Raw genomic sequence first — 20,573 nt, 5'->3', positions numbered from 1 at the left:
ATTGATAGAGTCACGTCCATACACGCTCAGCACTCAAGGCCCAACCGACACCCACCCATATGGGCCGACTGTACCCAAGGCCTTCCAGCCCATACTAGAAAACCTTGGGTACTAATGGAGGCCCATACCTCCCCCTATAAACAATACCTTAGCTCCCACATCTTTAGATGTGAGACAATCCTATCAAGGAACCAAATGTTGATTTAGTTGGGCCTTCCTCTTCCTTCACCGCAGAAGAAGAAATTGTGGAGGATGCTTCTGGGAATGGTCCACCTTGCAATGTAGCTGAGCTGGAGGAACCAATGGTTGATTTAGTTGGGCCTTCCTCTTCCTTCATCGTAGGAGAAGAAATTATGCAGGATGCTTCTGGGAATGGTCCACCTTGCAACATAGTTGAGCTGGAGGAACCAAAGATGATTGGGGCTGTAAATATTTATCAGATGGATGTAGCTCAGAACAGTAGTACTGCACCTGAGAATTTGTCAGACATGGCTCCGGTTCCTTCTACCTCAGCAGAGGAGGAAGGAAAGGTTGAAGGACCATCAGAGAGGGGCATGTTTTTTAGCTTAGTAGTATTGGAGGGTTCATCTGGAACGGAACATAATTTTCAAATAGATGCACCTCTTGGTGGTTATGTGGACAATATGTTTTGCATGAAAGTATATCTTCACCCTATTCGGGGATGAAGGATGAAAAGATTGAGGTCTCGTCTGTAAAAGGTCCAGTTGGTAGCTCATTAAAATTGGAGGAATCAGATAAGTCTGAAGCTGAAATTGACAATCAAATGAAATTATCCCAATTGGGAGGAACGATGCCAGATAAGTATGAGATTTTACTAGAAAAGAGTCCTCTTGGTGGGCCGTTGACATTGCAGGAGTCAAATGGCTCTGATACTATAACAGGTGATTCAAATGGAGCTGTCTCAGTTGACAGGGATGGTGCTAGAGAGGACTCAGATATTATTTGAAAAGGGTCCAGTTGGCAGCTCATTAACGTTGGGGGAATCAAACAGACCTGAAGCTGAAATCGGTGATCAAATTGATTCATTTCAATTGGGAGGGATGGTGCCAGAAAAGTAGATGAAAAGAGTCTAGTTGGTAGTTCATTAACATTGGAAGAATCAAAGAGGGCTGAAGTTGAAATTGGCAATCAAATGAAATTATCCTAGTTGGGAGGAAGGATGCCAGAAAAGTCTGAGATATTGCCTGAAAAGAGTCATATTGGCAGCGCACAGACATTGGGGGAGTCAAATAGCTCTGATACTAGAACATGTGATGAAATTGAGTTATCTCAGTTGGGAGGGATGGTGCAAGAGAAGACATAGATATTTTTTGAAAAGAGTCCAGTTAGCAGCCCAACATCGGGGGAATCACATAGCCCTGAAGCTGAAATTGGGGATCATATTGATTCATCTCAGTTGGAAGGGATGGTGCCGAAAAAGACAGATAAAGAGAATCTAATTGGTATATCATTAACATTGGAAGAATCAAAGAACTCTGAAGCTGAAATTGACAATAATCAAATGAAATTATACCAGTTGGGAGTAACAATGCCAGATAAGTACGGGATTTTATGGGAAAAGAGTCTTGTTGATAGCCCACCGACATTGCAGGAGTCAAATGGCTCTGATACTAAAACATGTGATCAGTTGTTAGGGATGGTGCAGGAGAATGAGAGATTATTTGAGAAGAGTACAGTTGGCAGCTCATCAACATTGGGGGAATCAAATAGGCCTGAAGCTGAAATTGGTGATCAAATTGATTCATCTCAGTTGGGAGGGATGGAGCCAGAAAAGACGGATGGCAAGAGTCCGGTTGGTAACTCGCTAACATTGGTGGAATCGAACAAGCTTGAAATTGAAACAAGTGATCAAGTGGATTCATCTCAGTTGAGAGGAATGGTGCCAGAAAATACACAGGGGGAATCAAACATGCTTGAAATTGAAACAGGTGATCAAGTGGAATCATCTCAGTTGGGAGGAATGGTGCCAGAAAATACACAGGAGGAATCAAACGAACTTGAAATTGAAACAGGTAATCGAGTGGAATCATCTCAGTTGGCAGCTCATTAACATTGCAGGAGTTGGTTAAGCCTGAATCTGAAATGGGAGATCAAATGGTTTTACCTCCGTTGGAAGAAATGGCGTCAGAAAAGATATCTGAAGATATGAATCAACATTCGGCTTCCCTGGTATTGGCAAGGGAAATTAGGGATGTCTCAACTACTGAGGGTCTAGTTGGTTGCTCCATAGCACCAACATCATCAGAAGGATCCAAAACTGAAATAGACAATCAAGTGGATAATTCTCAGGCTGGCAGAATTGATCCAGAATCGGAAGGCATTGATCCGACTCCATCTGCAACAAAGAAGGAAACTGAGGAGACTTCTGAGAAACCAGATGAGAATTGAAATGGACTTTGAAGAAATACCAGGTATCAATTTAGAGTTTCTGCTGTACATATTTTTCTCTCTCTCTCTCAGTTAACCATTGAGTCATCAAGTATTATATTGCTGCTATGTATAAACTTACTCAAGTATTGAACCACTGACATATGTGGGACAGAGGACTCCTATGCTAATTAAGGTTATTCAGTAAAAAGTGTTGGGTCTGTGACCAGTTACATTTAAGTGGGGTACAACATCTATAAAAATAAATAGTAAAAAAAAAAAGTAAAAAAGAGGGGGTATAACATATATGATGGCACCTAAGGTCCCGAATCCTGAAATATTTCTTGTCCTCCTTTGCAACTAGTAATTATTATTAACTTCCTGGTAACTTGTAAGTTGTAACTACATAAGTTTGTGATTTCATGCTTCTCAAGTGTGTGTGTGTGTATATATGAGATGTTCTGTGTTGTTTTTTAAATTAGTGGGACCCAACCAATGGGCAATGGGCCTCATTTATTGATCCTTATCTTAAATCTTCACTTTAGAATTATATATATACATATTTCTTTTCTTTAGGTTAAGATAATTGGAACAGTAATGTGCGTGAAGTTGGGTGACCCCCCTTTTCTACCATTGATCGAGGGACTGGGAGCTAAACGCCTAAACTGTTTGAGAAGGATGATATTGATTAAAAAGGAGATCAACAAGGCCCAGTGGGCTTCCAAATTAAAAGCCTCTTGGTAGTACAAAACAAAACACCCTTTATTTTCTAGACATCATAAAACATATTTAAAACAATCAACCAACCAAGAACCATAAAGATTACAAAAACAAATCAAAACAAGCTCATTGAATAATAGCATTCCCACATTCTAGTAAAGGATCATCATCACCCAAAACGAATGGGCAAAGCCACTCTTTCAAACACTTCATCTACCATATCAATGGAGACAAATCCATTGAAAACCATCACTACGTTTCCCAGCAAATCAATAACAAATTCCGTCCTTGTAGATAACTAACCATGGAACAAAGTGCATATCCATTAGAGGGATCAATCCCCAAGAATCACTCGTGAAGTATAGCTCAGCTTGTTCAATTGCATCATGAAGGCAAATATAACGAATGAACGTTTAACACCTTGTAGTCATTACTTCTGCGATCGAAACCGAACCCAAATTCTCCAAATGATATTCCAAGTAGTTTCGATCACAAATTCTCCAAATAATATTCCAATTAAATCAGGTGGTTCCAAGTGGGACGAATGTAGATGCTTGAACTCTTGTGTGGCCGGGCCAGATTCCAGACGGCCATATAGTCCACCCTATTGAGCGCAAAGTTGTACAGACGATTAATCACTGAAGATTATAACTACAAAAAGTTTCAGCCAAGTGAAAATGTGAGGTAATAAACTGTAAGACAACTAGACAAGGTAGAGAATGTTAATGTTGAAGAAGCAATGACACAAGGTACAAAATGTATTAAACTGCAAGAAGCAGAATGGAAATTATAAGTAGATATTCTTACAATACAACACAAATGAAAGAGTCATGACCAGATTGACAGGGCATGCATACAAAGAGTTTCACTTTTCAATAACTTACTTTCTTTTTTACGAGAAGCGAGCTCTTCCTCCCTTGAATCTTCAAGTTCGATATTGTTGTTGTATTTGTACACCATTGATTGGAACGAGACTCTCCTCGTAGTTCATAACTTGCAAAGTACTCCTATATTCTTCCCCACAAATTTGAAGCTTCTTGACCTCTCTGGTACAAGCATCATACAAGACTAAAAACCCTTCGTCATCTTCCAAAAACAATCCGCCATTCTTCCAATATTCTAAGGGCTTCTCAATTCCCAAAATCGGTCCAATACGCATTTGTTTGACCCAAGACTCTTTTACTCCATGTTTAGTCATCACCCATACATCAAAGCATTTCCCCATATCATTGTCGTCGTCAGAGTAAAGAACCAGAGAGAGTTTTCCATCGAAGAACGAAAATACAGATTGTCGAACAATCCCAAATTCCGAAGGCAGAGGCACTTTCTCAAACACTTTGTCTGCCATGTCGAAGGACAGTATCCATTGAGAACCATCACTTCGTTTCCCAGCCCACCAATAATAAACTCCATCCTTGTATGTATTGCAAGTGTTAAACCATGGACTAACATCAACAGCAGGAAGCACTCTCCAAGAATTACTGTTAAGAGAAAATAACTCAACTTGTTCCACTGTACCATTGTACCCATTGTAAGTATAAGTAACAAATCTTACAACATTGTAATCATTAGTTCTGTGATCAAAACCAAACCCAATATTTCCAAACACAGTTTCATGTCTATCAGTATCAGGTGGCTCCAATTTGGATGAAGGTATAGTCTTGAATTCTCTTGTTGCTGGATTCCAGAGTGCAAGATCATCTGCGTCAGGCTCCATAACATACAGACAAATTATTCCATTACGAGGCCCACAGATTAACAAGTATAAGCAGAATCTTTCATGAGATGGTATGATCATGGTTTCCCTAACGGTGAGCCTATCTTTCTCATCAATTTTCAGACTCGAGATCATGGTTTCACAGTTCAATGATTCACTGATGTTAGAATGCGTCACAAAGACATTGCCCTTACTTTTGTTCATAATAGTTTGTTTGAGGTACTGCTTGGTGATAAAATCAGGGTTTCCGATAAGATCACACCAAGGTTTTGAAACGCACCTGAATCGCAGTAGTGACTTCACCGGAACGCAAGCGAGGATGTCCATCACCAGATCTTCTGGTATATTTCTGTTCGTTGCTGCCATGGAACCTGTGCTCTCTTTTGTTGTTTCTGCTGCAAAGGGATTTGAATTGGGATCGTCTACAGTAACCCAGCCAAAAAACAAAATTCAGATCAGATCCTCTGTCTCATCTCCTTCCTCACTTCCTTCACCAAATCTTCCGGGATAAATCAGTTCATGGCCTCCATGACAGCTCTCTCTCCACAGCCCCTGGCCTCTATCTTCTTCTTTGAAACGATTCTTCTCTTACTTGAGGATCCCTTCTGGATTCTGGTACCTTCGACTGATTCAGTAAATTTTATTATTGCATGGGCTTTTCTTTTAGGCCCATTTAACAAGTAAAGTGCATGGGCTTTTCTTTTAGGCCTATTTAATGAGTAAAGGCCCATTAGCATTTGGTAGGTTTGGCTTGCCAATTTTGCACGTGAGGCATCTTACCAACCCCAAACAGAAGATAATCCTTGCTCCTGCGAATTATTTATCATCCGCCCATACACCTCAACTAAAAGACACGCTTCCGCATCGACATTAGCGTCAGCCGCATTGTACTTGAAGTTTTCACGGGATGGATAGGTAACCTTTACACAGTTCAATCCGTAACATCACCTGTCCAAACACACTCACATGCAGAAAGATGAACTTTTTCTCTAGTATCACTTATCATGATCCATACACCTCCACTAAAAAGGATCTATTAATGGAAGGAGAGGGTAACTATAGGCTACAACTAAGTGGATGTGGGACGTGTGACATTATTTATTTAGCTGTAGAATTTTGCAGATTTAACACATAAGAACAGTGAGAAGAAGTGGAAGGATTCTAATCATTGAGGTTCGCATATCCACTCATGGCTTTTGATCGCTTGCATAACGTACAGATGATAAGAGGTCTATCCAGCAGGGACTTCTTCTGTTATAGTTGTGCTATTTCTTTTTTTAATGGTTGTACTATTAATTGATACTTTCCTAGAGTTTCACTTGTACCATACTCATCACTCAATTGCGGATCTCGAGGCTCCACAAGTCGTTTAAAATTATAGAGTCTACAATTTGAATCCAATGGTTTGGGAGGTATGTCACAGTACATTACATTTTTGTTTTTCCCATTTTTTAAAATTTGTCTGACTTTTCTTCACCATTATATTAGAATTGAAAATGTTAAAGAATTGCGGAGCCCCCACATCCCTTTTGCCCTACTAACTAACCATGTGAGAGATAACCATTGTCTTATCTCTCCTTGTATCCTCATATGCTTAATAATTGAATGGTCCAACCTCGATATTTCATTTCTAGCAAGACAACATTTTTGGTCCACATATTTTGCACCATCTTAATGCAATTCTTGTACATGTCTTGGACCATTAGCTACCATGTTCTTCAATACGCATTTATTTAATGCTTCAACAATTGCATTTTGCCAACACTTTCGGGATGGGTGTGGTTGGAATGATTCCAGCCAATTCCTCCCATCACAGCTATTGCATCATCATTGATTACACTTAATTACATCATCAGTCTAGTGCTATCAATGGCTGTGATGGGTGGAATTGACTGGAATCATTTTATTTTTTTTTGGCCTAAAACTTGATTACTTGATCACATGCAACGAATTGAAAGTGGTGGAATGATGAAAGGATCTTTGGTCGTGCAGGTTTCCATAGCGGCTTCTGTCTGTGCCCCAAACCTCGGTCTTCTCCTTAAAGACATCTTTTCATTCTAGCCTCACATTGGGCTTCTGTTCTTGGACTCCTTTGGTTTAATTTTCTCTACATAAGCTTGGCTACTTCTTCTTAGCACAAGCCTTACTAAGGGGGCAATTGCCTGACATTTGAATCAATTGTATATTATATTCTTTTATGTCTACATCAGTATAGTCGTTTAGCTATTCTTGTTTTTCTCTTTTTAACAGAGACAAATGTTTGTAATAATTAACTTTTATATGAATGAAAGATACATCTCTTCTGAACTTCTTCTTCTTCTCCCTTGTCTTCTTTGATCTAACAAATTTCCGCAATACACGAAATATAATAAATGAGGAAGAATTCGACCTTGATTTGTGTTCCACTAATGGCGGATTCAGTTGGTGAGATGGTGATTAATATGAGGAAAGCCAAAGCTAGTGGTGGTGATCTGGTAGAAATTCGATTAGATAGTCTGAAGAGCTTCAATCCTTACGAGGATCTGCAAACTGTAATCAAAGAGAGTCCCTTGCCTACTCTCTTCACCTACAGGTTAGTTACTGACACTTCAGATTGTGAACTTGACAGCATGCATTGACATCTTACGCAAACGGGAGGTCGTGAGTTTGAGTTTCATGGGTGTTTTCATTTATCGCAATTTGAGAGATGAACCATTTTTTCCTCAAAAAGTGCTCCTCGATCTTTTTTCTTTTTAATGTTTTTATAGACCAAAATGGGAAGGTGGTCAGTATGATGGTGACGAAAATAAGAGATTGGAGGCAATGCGGTTAGCCGTGAAGTTGGGAGCTGCTTACGTCGACATAGAACTTCAGGTTGCTTTTCCATAACCTGTAACCTCATATGCTTTCATTATTTCCGTAGGAGATAATTTATGATGAAGAAGAAAAGATTGTGTTTTTGTACCCCATTGATTGTACAATACATATGCATAGGATATCCGTACCCAGCGGATATCCGCATGATTTGTTGAAAATTAGACCGGTACACTTTGTTGACAAAATCCTACCCGCCCCTTATCTGTATATGTTATTATTGTTATATATATATATTATTTATAATTTTCATAGTTTACTAATAAAATTTCATTCATATAATGTATTTTACTTTTAATTTAATCATTTTTTGGCAAAGGTTGCTCAAACATTCAGTAACTCCATACGAGGAAAGAAACCTGAAAAATTCAAACTCATTGTTTCTTCTCACAATTATCAAAGTACTCCATCTGTTGAGGATCTTGGTAACCTTGTGGCAACAATACAAGCAGCTGGAGCTGACATAGTAAAGATTGCGACGACTGCGGTGGACATCAGTGACGTGGCTCGCATTTTTAAAATAACGGTGCATTCCCAAGTAAGCGGCGTACGTAAAATGTTTGTGCTTTATGTTAAATTTTGAGTCTATCTTCCCAAGCGCAAACCTTTTTTTTTTTTAATGACTGGGAAAACCACAGCTCAACAGTCATTTTGTGATTAATGAGCTAGTCCCAATGCGCGAGTAAGATTGGGTCGAGGCCCCAAATATGGCTCTTAACCTCTTCAGGAAGTATGCTTGTGCCATCGGCCCTCGACCCACGTAACATCAAGGAATTATGCCAGACCGGTTCGAACACTCGACTTGAGGGATCTTTCACCTCTAAGCCCGATGATATAACCATTAGACTAATGCCGAATTGTTAAGCCTGAGAGAGGTTTGATTTCCAATACATTTTTAATCTATTCAGAAAATTGGATGTTTCAGGTTCCAACAATTGGATTAGTTATGGGGGAGAGAGGCTTAACTTCCCGGATACTTTGTGCCAAATATGGCGGATATCTCACATATGGTGGCCTTGAGTATTCGGAAACAGTTTCAGATCCAACAATCAAGGATTTGTTGAATCTATACAACCTGAGAGAGATAGAAGCAGGTACAAAAGTATTTGGCGTCATTGGGAAACCTATTGGCCACAGCAAATCACCTTTATTATACAATGAAGCGTTCAAGTCAGTTGGTTTCAATGGGGTTTATGTGCATTTGCTAGTGGACGACCTTCAACATTTTCTTCGCACTTACTCATCCACAGACTTCGCTGGATTCAGGTTCGATCAATCGAAACATTTTCCATTGTCATTTGTCCATCTTTTTTCTTTAATTGTAACTGTGTAACTCGATCCTGATACAGCTGTGGAATTCCACACAAACGTAAAGTGCTGTGATGAGGTGGATCCAGTTGCAAAGGTTTGATAAATCTTCTTATCTTCGATAAATTCTTAACAAATTTGAGATGTATCATGTTGGAGAAATACCACATCGTTTGAATTGGGTTCTGTATTGTGGTTTAAATTGAGGGTTCCTTCAACTCCTTAATAGGCCTTTTAGGGGGTTGGGTTAAGGGCCCAATAAGTTTAACATGGTATCGGAGCAAGGTTTGGGTTTTCACGTGTTGGGCTTCTCGGAGTTGGACCAACCCACACGTGAGGGGGGATGTTGGAGAAATACCACATCGTTTGAATTGGGTTCTGTATTGTGGTTTAAATTGAGGGTTCCTTCAACTCCTTAATAGGCCTTTTAGGGGGTTGGGTTAAGGGCCCAATAAGTTTAACATTGTGTTTTCACTTTTAGGAGTTGTTGAATAAGTCTTAGGCTTACTGAGTCTAAGGTTGTTATTTGTTATGTTTGAACTAGTCTTCAGGAGAGGATTTCTCTTCCAGATTTGTAGACATAAAATTCTCAACACACTCTAGTTTGTTGAGATAGTTTAGAAATTGTTTTCTATAAATTAGATTGTACTGACTGGTTACAAACATCAGTTCTTCTTCTTAAGTAATAAAAGCCTGAGATTGTTATCATAGATCTTTCTTATCTTTGTCTATTATTTGTTACATGGTATCGGAGCCAGGTTCAAAGGGTTGATTCGTGTACTCGAGAAGATGAATGGTGCAAATAATATCGCTGTAGAAAAGCTTGTTGGTAACAACTACAACTATTGGAAGCTTTGTATGGAAGCTTTTCTACAAGGACAAGACTTGTGGGACCTTATCTCTGGTGATGAAACTGTAATTCCAGAGGACACGCCACAAAATGTCGAGTCACGTCGGAAATGGAAGGTGAAGTGTGGCAAGGCTTTATTTGCTCTGCGAACCTCTATCAGTAAGGAGTATATAGAGCATGTTCGTAATGAGCAGTCACCAAAGAAGATGTGGGAGACGCTTGAAAGACTATTTACCCAAAAGAACACAATGCGATTACAGTTCTTAGAAAATGAACTTGCCGGGATCATTCAAGGTAATCTTACAATTCCAGAACATTTTCTGAAAGTGAAAACTTTGTGTGCTGAAATTTCAGAGCTGGATCCAACTGAACCTGTGAGTGAGGCACGATTACGTCGTCATATCATTCGAGGACTACGGAAGGAATTTATGCCGTTCATTTCCTCCATACAAGGGTGGGCTACACAACCTTCCATCATTGATTTGGAGAACTTGCTCTCAAATCAGGAAGCTTTGGTGAATCAGATGACCAATAACAAGTCCTCTGTGCAAGTGGAGGAAGTTCTTTATTCCAGGGATCAAGGTAAAAGAAACTATCCTGCTAAGCAAATTACAGGTGGTAGTGCGCGTTCAAATGGTGAAGGTCAGTCTGAGGAAACTTCAAGAACATGCTACCGGTGTGGAAAGCATGGACATTTTAAACGTGATTGCCGAGTGAAGGTAATGTGCAATCGCTGTGGAAAATCTGGCCATATTCAATCTAATTGTCGAGTGAATCTTAGTGACGCAGGTGCAAATGCAGTACATGAAAGCAATGAGTTTGAACAACCAAAGTGGGAGCAGTGCTTAGCAATTGAAACTGTTGATCAAGCTGCAAAAGTGCATCAGACAATTGCACCAACAGATGATGTTGCTCTCATAAACTACAATAAAGAATGGATTGTAGACTCTGGTTGTTCTCACCATGCAACTGGAAACATAGCTTTACTCTCAGATGTTCGTCCACATGATGGAAAGAAGTCAATTGTCACGGCTGATAACTCTCTCCACCCGGTAGTCAAAGAAGGACAGTCAACTATCAAGGAGAGCAGCACACGTGAGTTGGGAAGTCTCTAGAAATAAAACCTTGTGGCTGTTCCATGAAAATATCACGATCTAGCTCTCCATAAAGGAAAGCATTTTTCACATCTAGCTGCCACAGTTTCCAGCCTTCATGTGCAGCCAGAGAAATGAGTGTACGAATAGTCACCATCTTAGCGACAGGACTGAAAGTGTCTTCATAATCCAAGCCATACTGTTGTGAGAAACCACGAGCAACAAGACGAGCTTTGTATCTATCAATAGAGCCATCCAACCTTTTTTTCAGCTTGTAAACCCATTTACACGTAACTAGTTCCACGTCTTTTGGCTTTGGAACAAGCTCCCAAGTGCCATTTTTGTGTAAAGCTGCAATTTCTTCCTTCATTGCTTCTCTCCATTCATCACTGTCATTTGCTTCATTGAAGGATCTGGGCTCATTTCCAGAGGCATCTCCTAAATGAAAACAAGATAAGACTGAACAGTGGTTTAGTTGTACCTCATAGTCAGCCAAGTACTCAGGTTGTCTTCGATGTCTAGATGATCTGCGAGTCACAGATTGCATATCATCATTCTGCTGTATGTTTACTTCAGGTGGAGACAAATTTCCTTCTTGTTCACTGACTGCAGCGTCACCAAACAACGACCCAAGACTAGTAAGGACGCTGTCAGTATTTGAATGTTCCTGACATGGTGAGACTTCATCAAAAACCACATCTCGAGAAACAACAACCTTCTTTGTGTCTGGATCCATACACCTCCAGCCTTTCCTGTGAGTATCATATCCAACGAAAATACAACGCTTTGCTCTTGGGTCAAGTTTAGTCCGATTAGTTTTTGCGATATGAACATAACAAACAGAACCAAAGACCCGTAAATAACTCACATTGGCCTTGCGTTGATATAGAGCTTCAAACGGAGAAACTTCAGTTCCAGGCCACGGTGGTAAACGATTAATTACATGACATGCTGACTGAACACCTGCTGCCCACAACTCTCTTGGAAGATTTTTTTCATGCATCCATGACAAGCACACGGATGTTAGATGCGCCAACTTGCGCTCAGCCACCCCGTTTTGTTGCGGAGTTTCAGGGCAAGTAAATTGACGTTGAATTCCATGCTCTTTGCAATATTCTAAAAACTGGTTTGACATGTATTCTCCACCATTGTCAGTACGTAGACATTTTATCGATAATTGAAACTCTTTCTCTACATCCTCCTTGAACTGAATAAACTTTGCAAAAGCTTCACTTTTATCTGGAACATGATAGACATCTGTAAGTGAAAGACCTCCCTCATGTGTGCTGACTCAAAAAGGCCTTGTATGGACTCAAGCAAGCTCCACGTGCTTGGTATGGTAAGATAGCTAAATATCTTGACTTTTGTGGTTTTAAGTCTTCGAATTCAGATCCAAGCTTGTTTATTAAGAAGACACCCACTGTATGCACAATGCTTCTTTTGTATGTGGATGACATGATCATCACCGGAAACAACAATGATGAAATCACTTGTCTTCGAGATGCCTTATCTGTTCGGTTTGAAATGAAGAACTTGGGTGAAGCAAAGTGTTTTCTTGGTTTAGAGATTGAGAAAACAAATGGCTATTTTGTTTCTCAAAGAGGTTATGCTGAAAGTTTATTGGAACGTTTTCAAATGGGGGAATCCAAAGCAATGCCCACTCCTATGGAATCAAGTCTGAAGTTGACTAAAGTTGAAGGGAAGACTTTGCTAGATGCAATACTGTTTCGACAACTTGTTGGTAGCCTCCTTTATTTGACTATTACAAGGCCTGACATTGTTTTTTCTGTTGGAGTAGTATCTCAGTTTATGGAAAAGCCATGTGAAGGTCATCTAGCTGCAGCAAGAAGAATACTTAGATATATTAAAGGCACTCTCTCTCTGGGGTTAATGTTCAAGCACAAGACAACTTTTGTGTTGAGTGGTTTTGTGGATGCAAACTGGGCTGGTGATATAAATGATAGGCGTTCTACAACAGGTTATTGCTTTTTTACAGGTTCGGCAGCAGTTTCGTGGTGCAGTAAAAAGCAAGCAACTGTTGCTCTATCAAGTTGTGAAGCTGAATACACAGCAGCAACTATGGCTACTCAAGAGTGTATTTGGATCAAACGACTGCTTCAAGAAATGGTTTCCAACGTTCATTGTACAGTTTCTATTTGGTGTGACAATGAAAGTGCTATTAAGCTTGCTGAAAATCCAGTGTTCCATGCTCGAACAAAGCATATCGAAACTCATTATCATTTTGTTCGTGAAAAGGTATTATCTCAAGAGATTGTGCTGCAGAAAGTTCGAACAGAAGACCAAATTGCTGATATCTTTACCAAAGCTCTTGCTAAAGCTAAGTTTGAAGCTTTCCGAAGTGCTCTTGGAGTAGTAAGTTTGCACTAAGGGGGAGTGTCAACATTAGTGCAACTTACTTTATTGTGTTTTCACTTTTAGGAGTTGTTGAATAAGTCTTAGGCTTACTGAGTCTAAGGTTGTTATTTGTTATGTTTGAACTAGTCTTCAGGAGAGGATTTCTCTTCCAGATTTGTAGACATAAAATTCTCAACACACTCTAGTTTGTTGAGATAGTTTAGAAATTGTTTTCTATAAATTAGATTGTACTGACTGGTTACAAACATCAGTTCTTCTTCTTAAGTAATAAAAGCCTGAGATTGTTATCATAGATCTTTCTTATCTTTGTCTATTATTTGTTACAGTTGGCTGAGATGGTGAACTCGACCGCACTAACTCTTGGCGCAAATGTGAGGTCATGAGTTCATGTCTCATGTATGTTTCCATTATCGCAATTTGCGAAATGAGCCCTTACTCAGCTCGACATGTACAAATGCCACCATGCGTTATCTCATGCCCTAGGCCTCGGTCCAGGTCTCAATTGGCTCATGGGATTACGGGGTTTCTCATGTGGCCTGGGATTTACAAGCCAATTGTTAGATGGACAACTAGGTGGGTTCCACGTTACCAAAAATACCCAGCCAATTATCTGGTGGATAACTGAGTGAGCTCCATATATGTGTTACCAAAAAACTCAGTCAATGTCCTATGGGCAACTAGATGAGTTCCACGTTATCAAAAAATGCCAACCAGTTGACCGGACATCTAGATGGGATCCATGTTAAAAAAAAACAACAACAACAACACCGGACAACTAGGTAGGTTTCCTGTTACCAAAAAAAGAAGCATAATTGACACTTTCCTTTCTTTGGTAAAATCTTTCAGTTAATAGGAGCTGTTAATTGCATAGTAAGGAGAGAAAGTGACGGGAAGCTATTGGGTTACAATACAGACTATGTTGGCGCTATTTCTGCCATTGAGGATGGTTTACGAGGTTTGCAGTGTCTTTCACAGCCTTAACTATTCATTGAGAATATCTTTCTTTTCTTTTTTCCCTTTAAAAGGTTTATTTAACTCCACAGTTTAATTTTTCCTGATGTTGGAAAGGTTCGTATAACATTAGTGGTACAGCTGGTTCACCCTTGTCTGGTAAGCTGTTTGTGGTCATCGGTGCTGGAGGTGCTGGTAAGGCACTAGCTTATGGTGCCAAAGTAAAGGGGGCAAGGGTTGTGATCGCCAATCGTACTTATGGTTAGTTCTTTATATCTGTTATGATAGAGATCACAGTAGCTAGTATCTTAATTATCTCGATTGCTAAGTTGTAGGCACAAGAATTCAGTTGGATCATGTTCGTCGAATAATTGGGATACCAACCGTTGAGATCTTTATTATTTTCGTCTTTATATTGCTTGTTCCCGGCTTTGTTTTACAAATTTATCCCTTCTTCTTTGCTATACCATTTTCCATCAAGATCGAGCCAAAGAAGTAGCAAACGCAGTTGGGGGAGCTGCTATATCGCTTGCTGATTTAGATAATTTCCATCCAGAAGATGGTATGATTCTTGCGAACACAACATCTATTGGAATGCAGCCAAAAGTAGACGAGACGCCTGTAGCCAAGGTAATATGCCTCTCTTCCATTCCAGATGGCATGCATGTGATCCCAAAATTGAAAAATGTTTTGAATTGTTCTTGTGTTGATTTTCTCCCCCACATTTCCACAAAATCGAATTAGTTGTTCTTATGATCCTGTTGTTAGCTTGGAACAATCGATCGTTCGTTGGCTGACATGGTGAATTTAACCGCGGTAAGTTTTAGAACAAATAGGAGATCGTGAGTTCAAGTCTATATTTGAATTGGTTTGGACCTTAGGTCTAAGCAGATCGATCGGTGGAATCCCGATTCTCAAAAGTTCTGTTTTTTGCAGCATGCTCTGAGGTATTACGCACTGGTTTTCGATGCTGTCTACACCCCCAAAGTAACTAGATTCTTAAGGGAGGATTACAATGTATCATTGGTCGGAATTAATATTATGTAATGTATTATTTTGTACTTGTACCCAGGCAATGAAATGTAAAGGGAAAAGACCTGCAGCTTTACTTCATTCAGTTACAGAACATAACTCTTGATGTTTTGTGGGAGTTAAAGATGTAATACATATATATTTATATATATATATATATATATGTATTATCAGAAATCTATCCAAAGATGAGCGGAACAGAAGGCTTGAACATAGTCCCTAGCCGGTTTAGGGGTCAAACTGGGTTACGTTCCTGGGCGCCCGCAACCTGAGCTCTCCAAGCAAAATATTGAAGATACAATGAGTTGAGGCTCATAGCTATTCCGAAGCCCAAAAATGAAGAAAGCAATACGGCATATATTGCCTTCAGATGAAGCTGCAATAAAAGTGAGAGGCATTATTAATTAACGTTGAGTTATATTATAAAAACAACATCTTCGCCGTAAGAAAATATAAAGCGCTTCAGACGATGGCTAAAAATAACTCTCTTCTTTTCCCCATAAGTTCAGCAATTAGACAAATAATGTATCTTTCTGCATCTAAGAAATGCTTTCAAGCAAACTCAAAATTGCCTTTAACCTGGGGGGAAGAAAAGGAAACTTAATGTACTTGCAAATCAATGGAGGTGCGGTTAGCCTGGATATAGAACAATACCAGTAATATGCTAACTTCAGTTTATTTTACTTAAATACCTGTAATATGATAACAAACTAGGTAATGTAACTAAATGCAACAGATGTTTAGAAGATCTTTCCAAAGATGATTCTAAACTTTGACCAGTAGTTGCTGCACTAATCCCTTTAGGTCGGGAACTCACAAATCATAGCTTAAATCTGCTACTAATCTCATATTCCTCATGTTCACCGACTTATCACAATATTCACCTTTACTCATAAGCATGACAAAAACAACTTAACCGCCACAATGTCTGATCAGACAACTAAAATTATATTATTCACAATGGGAATGTTTAGTTAGTGTCATTCTATTAGAGTGTGTGCGCACGAGTGTCTGTTCGTGTTCTTGTGAATATGTGTGTGTGAGAGAGTGAGAGAGAGAGAGGGCATTACACACCACACTATAGAAAACATGGACAATGATGGCTACAAGTGCAAACTCCAAAGCAGCATATGTCCATATGTACTCCTTGATTGCTGCAAGACGAAAGAAGCACATGCTAAGAAATTATAACTCGTACAGAATTTCCGGTAAATTCTGAAGTTCAGCTTTACCTAGTATGACTGCAAAAGTCGACGCCAAAAGCCCCAAGGTAAATGCAAATGGGGCAGCAATTATGATTGCTTGAGTCTTCAAGTCATGAATCTGAAAATAATAAAGCCCATAATTAGCTTTATGGGCAAAACAAGGAACAAGAAGGAGACAACAAACAATTTAGAAACAAGAAAACAATCTACAACATTATAGATGCTGCATTCATCTTGACATGAAAACCACAATCTCAGAGTATTCAAAGCCAGTCATCTAAAGTTTTTCTTATACTAGTCAGAGCACAACTGTGTTTTAGACAAATCTGGCTCGATGCTTGAATATCTGTCACAAACTGAACCACAGACTCGACATAAATTTAATGCGCAGTTCAGCTATAGATGCATGGAGAAACAATACCATAAAGTTGACATAAACAAAGGAAAGTTGAAAATCATTATTCTTTTGCTTTTCTTCAGGGCAAAAATGGCCTACCAGTAGCTGCTCCAGGAAGAAGAAATAGCATATTGTGCTAATCAAGACAAGCACCACAAAGTCCTGCCATGCACTGCACAACATACAGAGTGAAATAACAAATTTATCAGGATGCAGGAAAAGACCAATTAACAACTGAAAGATAGTTAAGATAAAAACTAAGCTGCAATTCAACTCGCAAAAAGGGTCAAAGTTAAAGCATATTATCAGCTCATTAAAATAAATTGAAAATGATGCTAGAGACTCATTTAATTGATTCCAATACGTGGCCAAGGAGTGCTTAACCAAGAATGGAGTTGGAAAATACAGTGGCTAATCTTGGCCAATGTAAAGGAATATTTAATTAAGATCAGGCATCAGTCCGCCTGAGTATGAACTAAAAAAATAAGTACGAAATGTGGTTGGAAAGGTTTCATTTAACTTACACAAAAGTCATAAACCAATGCTTTTTCTGATTATTGGACAGTGATTTTCAGCAAAGGTAAAAACAAATGGATGTATGACTGTTACCCCCAGATTATATTACCTTATAGCTTGCGAAGTCGAATTCTGTCGGATGTTGTCCTGTCTGTTATTTCGTTGAGCAGAGCTTGTCACACGAAACAAAATTACAGGCAAGTTCCGGACCTCTTGCCCACATACATCACAATTTTTGTTTCCTTTTGTGCTAAACCACTTAATGGCGCATTCTTCGTGTACAAGTCTGAGGGCACCTTTGCAACTGCATTCCATTTTGAGTGTGTTACCTTCTTCACATGCATCCAGACATATCCGGCACACAGCTTCTTCTTCTGGAATCTCTTCGTCATCACAGCCCATTGGGGTGGGAGTCATATGATCTGCTGCAAGAGAAATAACAAGGGATCATCATCAAAGCCTTTATCACAAATATATTGAAGTCTGCGGCAGCATATTCAGAGAGGGAGGAGACTAAAAAATAACATTGATAAGATGCAACCACATACCATTGCTAGATTCTGACATGATGTGCTCTGTATTGGCAGAAAAAGACATGGATCTTACAATGACAACATTTTTCCCAGGAATAGACAAGGACCTCGAAACTACTCCTTTCTGCAAAAAAATTCACCATAACTATTATGAAACATGCCTCACCACAGCAAACCCTTCCCTCTTCATTTCCTTCTACAAACATGAGTATGTAAGGCAGGCTCGATGAGTCTTAATACTCCAATAATGTTTAGCTACATGGATACTTGACCTTATTATTATTTGGGTGGTTTATCATACAGAATGAAGAAAGCAGGCTCTAGCCCCAATGGAGAAGAAGGGTCTATATGTTCTGAAAGAATTTATGCCTAAAAAGATATCATGAAGACATGCATAATCACGTGCATAGTCAATCATTCGTTTTAAAGAAGGCTATACAAGAGAGAGAATAATTTTTCAAACCAATCCAACCTCTTGAGGGGTAAAAACTAAAAGGGCAACATAGAGAAAGGGGAGATTGGGGGGAAATATTCGAACAAATCATAGATTTCCAAAAGTTAACCTTAATGGGTAGCTTAACGGTCACTCAAAATTTGCCAATGCAAATCTGGCTCTTGGCCAATAGTTGCATGCAACTGGAGTCTGACCAGCTGTACACTAGATGAAAGACTACATCTTTTGGGTTTCCATAATATCGGACAAGAAAAGAAAAGCATTCTAATATTATGAGTTTATCTATAGCCTTAAGGAATCATATGATAGTCCAAAACCCAGGCAGAACCCCATGCCAAAGATGTTTACATTGGTCTTATGACATTCACCGGGCATCCTTGCTGAAGTAGGCGTGGGAATTGAAGGGGAGAAACCTGGCTCACGGGAAACTGGAAGTGATGTAGACCTGCTCCAGGAAAATGCCGCCTTGAAACTTGCCATGATTGGACTTTCAAGTGCTGTCCTGGAGTCTGAATTGAGGAGGGAACTTCTTTCACCTTCAGCTATGGAAACTTTTTTCTTGAAGCTTAGACCCCGCAAGAAGCCTCCTGGCGATGGACTACCTTTGTTCGAAGCTTGAGATCGCAGTAAACCCTTCCCACTAAGGCTACTGCCAAAACCAATGGGCCTAGGGGGTATTTGAAGTGAAAGATTTGAGCGCCTCTCGCTAGGTCCTGAATTTGAGCCCTCTCCCTTTGAGACTTCCTCTTCTCGATGATCATTCTGCGGACAACAACAAATTCAAAATCTTGAAGTCGTGTGGTATAAATGCTTTCAATATCTTTAGCCACCCTGTTAATAATGCAATGCAACAGTCTAGCATTAATCAAGAATTTCACTCACGCCATCTTTAACAAACATAACAAACATATTTTTCAATCACTGGGACCTGAGGTCAAGTAACTTCTCACTAGTCAATACCAGTTCCCAAATAACAAACACAGAAGTTAATAGATATTTTCACGTGTTCATAATACTAAATGAATAGTAATTCTTGAACTCCCAGAAAATAAGAAAAACGTCACAAGCCTCAAACGGTGGTCTATTTACCATTGATGTACCCAGACCACATTCAAGACCACCAGCAGTTCAATCTGCCGAAAATCACTAATTATAGATCTAAACCTCACAACCCTTTAACAAAAGAGTTATAGATTCCTCACCAGAAATGAGTCTCTCATACATTATATGGACAAAATAAGATCTAGAGGGCAAATAACAATCTCTCATACATTATATGGACAAAATAAGATCGAGAGGGCAAATAACAATAATTCTAACCAAACATGGAATGGGCAAAAATGGAAGTCAAGATCCGGTTACTCGTTAAACTAGCAAACTCTGATACAACAGACAGACAGTAATTGAAACAACACATAATGAACTTTTACCAATTAAGCACAGATTAAATAAAGAAACAGTCCAGAATGTAGCATAAATCTATATTTATCGAAAAGAGCTTTAAGCAGTAAAGCAAGCCGGTCACACTTGCCAAATAAGGAAGATAAAGCAACCCAAATCCATTGAAGCATAAAGCAAACAAAATCTACTCACATACAGAGATAAAGGATTAAGATAAAATTTGGGGCTTCATGGACTGACCGGAGAAGACACCTCTGCAACTCCGTTTGTGAGTGGTTGAGTAGCAACTTGCATTATTGTGGCTGAAACCCAGAAATAAAAATGGGTAGGACAAAGATTTCGAAAAAGGAGAGAATCAAGGAACTCAAATTTCCTTCTGATATTATATGATCCTATGACACTTATACTCTCTGATTTTATTTATTTTTCCAAAAAAAAATAAAAAAATTTTAAAAGAAAATGGGCAGAGGAACGTGATTTTGAGACAGAGAGAGAGGGTCTGCGTTGGGGTTGCTTGGAAAGTGAAGAGAAACCTCTCCGTTGGTGCATCTGCCGCTGTACTGTTGTCTCTTTTGTCCACACTCGCGCCACTCCAGGCGTCTCTTTCCCACAGTCCCACCCATCCCATTCTGTCTTCTACTCCTTGTACCTAAATGACAGGTGTCCTGTTCTTATTCTCCTTTTTCTTTTCTTTTTTTAATTTATATTGTGTCATATTGTTTTTATTTTTTCCTAAAAACTTCATAATTGTTGTGTTTTGTCCTGCCTTAAAAATGTG

General features: G+C 39.3%; 2 protein-coding genes and 1 pseudogene across 5 annotated transcripts; 1 reads left to right on the top strand and 2 right to left on the bottom strand.

Moving 5' to 3' along the window:
* Positions 1–3,129: 3,129 nt before the first annotated feature.
* On the bottom strand, positions 3,130–5,445 carry LOC120012510 (F-box/kelch-repeat protein At3g06240-like). 3 transcript variants are annotated; one of them, XM_038863941.1, is made up of 2 exons: positions 3,993–5,445; positions 3,130–3,759 (listed from the first exon to the last, which is right to left on the bottom strand). In XM_038863941.1, the coding sequence occupies exon 1, from the start codon at positions 5,189–5,191 to the stop codon at positions 4,034–4,036; it is 1,158 nt and encodes a 385-aa protein (XP_038719869.1). In that variant the 5' UTR covers positions 5,192–5,445; the 3' UTR covers positions 3,130–3,759; positions 3,993–4,033. The 3 variants fall into 3 exon arrangements, with proteins under 3 accessions (XP_038719869.1, XP_038719871.1, XP_038719870.1); XM_038863943.1 differs by having other exon boundaries at positions 3,130–3,746; XM_038863942.1 differs by having other exon boundaries at positions 3,130–3,712.
* A 1,788-nt stretch (positions 5,446–7,233) lies between these two features.
* On the top strand, positions 7,234–15,395 carry LOC120012668 (annotated as a pseudogene).
* Positions 15,274–20,325, bottom strand: LOC120012509 (probable E3 ubiquitin ligase SUD1). 2 transcript variants are annotated; one of them, XM_038863940.1, is made up of 8 exons: positions 20,036–20,325; positions 18,743–19,156; positions 17,956–18,064; positions 17,517–17,829; positions 16,991–17,063; positions 16,522–16,612; positions 16,364–16,443; positions 15,274–15,665 (listed from the first exon to the last, which is right to left on the bottom strand). In XM_038863940.1, the coding sequence occupies exons 1-8, from the start codon at positions 20,087–20,089 to the stop codon at positions 15,525–15,527; spliced, it is 1,275 nt and encodes a 424-aa protein (XP_038719868.1). In that variant the 5' UTR covers positions 20,090–20,325; the 3' UTR covers positions 15,274–15,524. The 2 variants fall into 2 exon arrangements, with proteins under 2 accessions (XP_038719868.1, XP_038719867.1); XM_038863939.1 differs by having other exon boundaries at positions 17,517–17,832; positions 20,036–20,323.
* Between the last annotated feature and the right edge of the window lie 248 nt (positions 20,326–20,573).

Source organism: Tripterygium wilfordii, chromosome 13 (assembly GCF_013401445.1).
Source record: "Tripterygium wilfordii isolate XIE 37 chromosome 13, ASM1340144v1, whole genome shotgun sequence".
In the NCBI taxonomy this organism is placed as follows: Eukaryota; Viridiplantae; Streptophyta; class Magnoliopsida; order Celastrales; family Celastraceae; genus Tripterygium; species Tripterygium wilfordii.
Note: the sequence above shows the minus strand (reverse complement) of the source record. Positions and strands in the feature narration are given on the sequence as shown.